The sequence below is a fragment of the Aplysia californica genome, unplaced genomic scaffold (genome assembly GCF_000002075.1).
Source record: "Aplysia californica isolate F4 #8 unplaced genomic scaffold, AplCal3.0 scaffold00209, whole genome shotgun sequence".
Classification (NCBI taxonomy): domain Eukaryota; kingdom Metazoa; phylum Mollusca; class Gastropoda; order Aplysiida; family Aplysiidae; genus Aplysia; species Aplysia californica.
The window spans coordinates 197,893-199,034 of NW_004797479.1; the positions used below are offsets into that span (position 1 = coordinate 197,893).

The window sequence follows — 1,142 nt, forward strand, 5'->3', positions numbered from 1 at the left end:
GGGGGGGGGGGGGGTCAGGACTATGGATGTTTGACAGGGGAATAAAGAGCAAACCACATCTGGTCAGTTTTAGTTTAAGTAAGAGTTGTACTACACTCGCAACTGCATAATAATTAATATGAGCGTGCGAAACACAAGTTGGTTTTATTCACAACAATTCACAGCACGGATTGGTTTAGATATTACGATTTTTAAATATTAGAAATTTGTTATAAATCTCGGTTTCAGAATAACACTCTAATTAAAATTAAAATAACGCCATCTACAATTTATTGTAAAAGCCAATGGCTTGAACAAATTCGAACATTTTGTTGTGATCAACGAGAGAGAACAGATCTTGCATTTTTTTTGCCTTTAAAATACTTCCACATTTAGGCACCCACCAAACACCCACACATTGAGTTGATGAAGAGGTAAAACGTTGACAATCATTTGAGGGATGAACCTACTTATTTCGTGCAGAAAACGCACTATGATCCTGCCTTACTAAACCCTACAATTCTTGTCCCATTAGGCGTCAAAACAACCAGAGCTGAAGTCTCGACTGGCAAGAGAGAGAGAGAGAGAGAGAGAGAGAGAGAGAGAGAGAGAGAGAGAGAGAGAGAGAGAGAGAGAGAGAGAGAGAGAGAGAGAGAACAACAACAACAACAACGACAACAACAACAGCAAAAACAATAACAACAACAACAACAACAACAACAACAACAACAACAACAATATTAGCGCTAAGTTTTATAATTTCTCCTTTTGAGAGAGCCTCCCTCAGTCCAAAGCTAACAACAACAACAACAACAACAACAACAACAACAACAACAACAACAACAACAACAACAACAGCAACATCAAAATCAATAACAATAACAACATCAATAACAGCAACATCAATAACAATAACTACAACAACAACAACAACAATAACAACAGCTACAGAAAAACAACAGCAACAGGCCGTCCTCATCCCCTGTTGTAGAAGTTCTTGGTGGGAATGATGCCGTCGTTGCAGCGGCTGGAGGTACAGCAGAAGTGACACTCCATCTTGTGGGCCGTCATAAAGTTGTCGGTGAGGCAGGCAGGGTCCGAGGCGGCACTGGTCGCCTTACACTCCTCTATGGTTCCACATCTGGGAGGGAGGGGGGAGAGGG

The 1,142-nt window shown here is 41.2% G+C and overlaps 1 protein-coding gene across 1 annotated transcript in view; it reads right to left on the bottom strand.

Annotated features, from left to right (window-relative positions):
- Positions 1-887: 887 nt before the first annotated feature.
- The window catches only part of LOC101845242, a gene marked incomplete in the record, with an annotated part of 32,778 nt that continues 32,523 nt past the window's right edge, over positions 888-1,142 (bottom strand). The window contains 1 exon segment of the mRNA XM_035970016.1: positions 888-1,120. Coding sequence (XP_035825909.1) covers positions 955-1,120 — 166 coding nt within the window.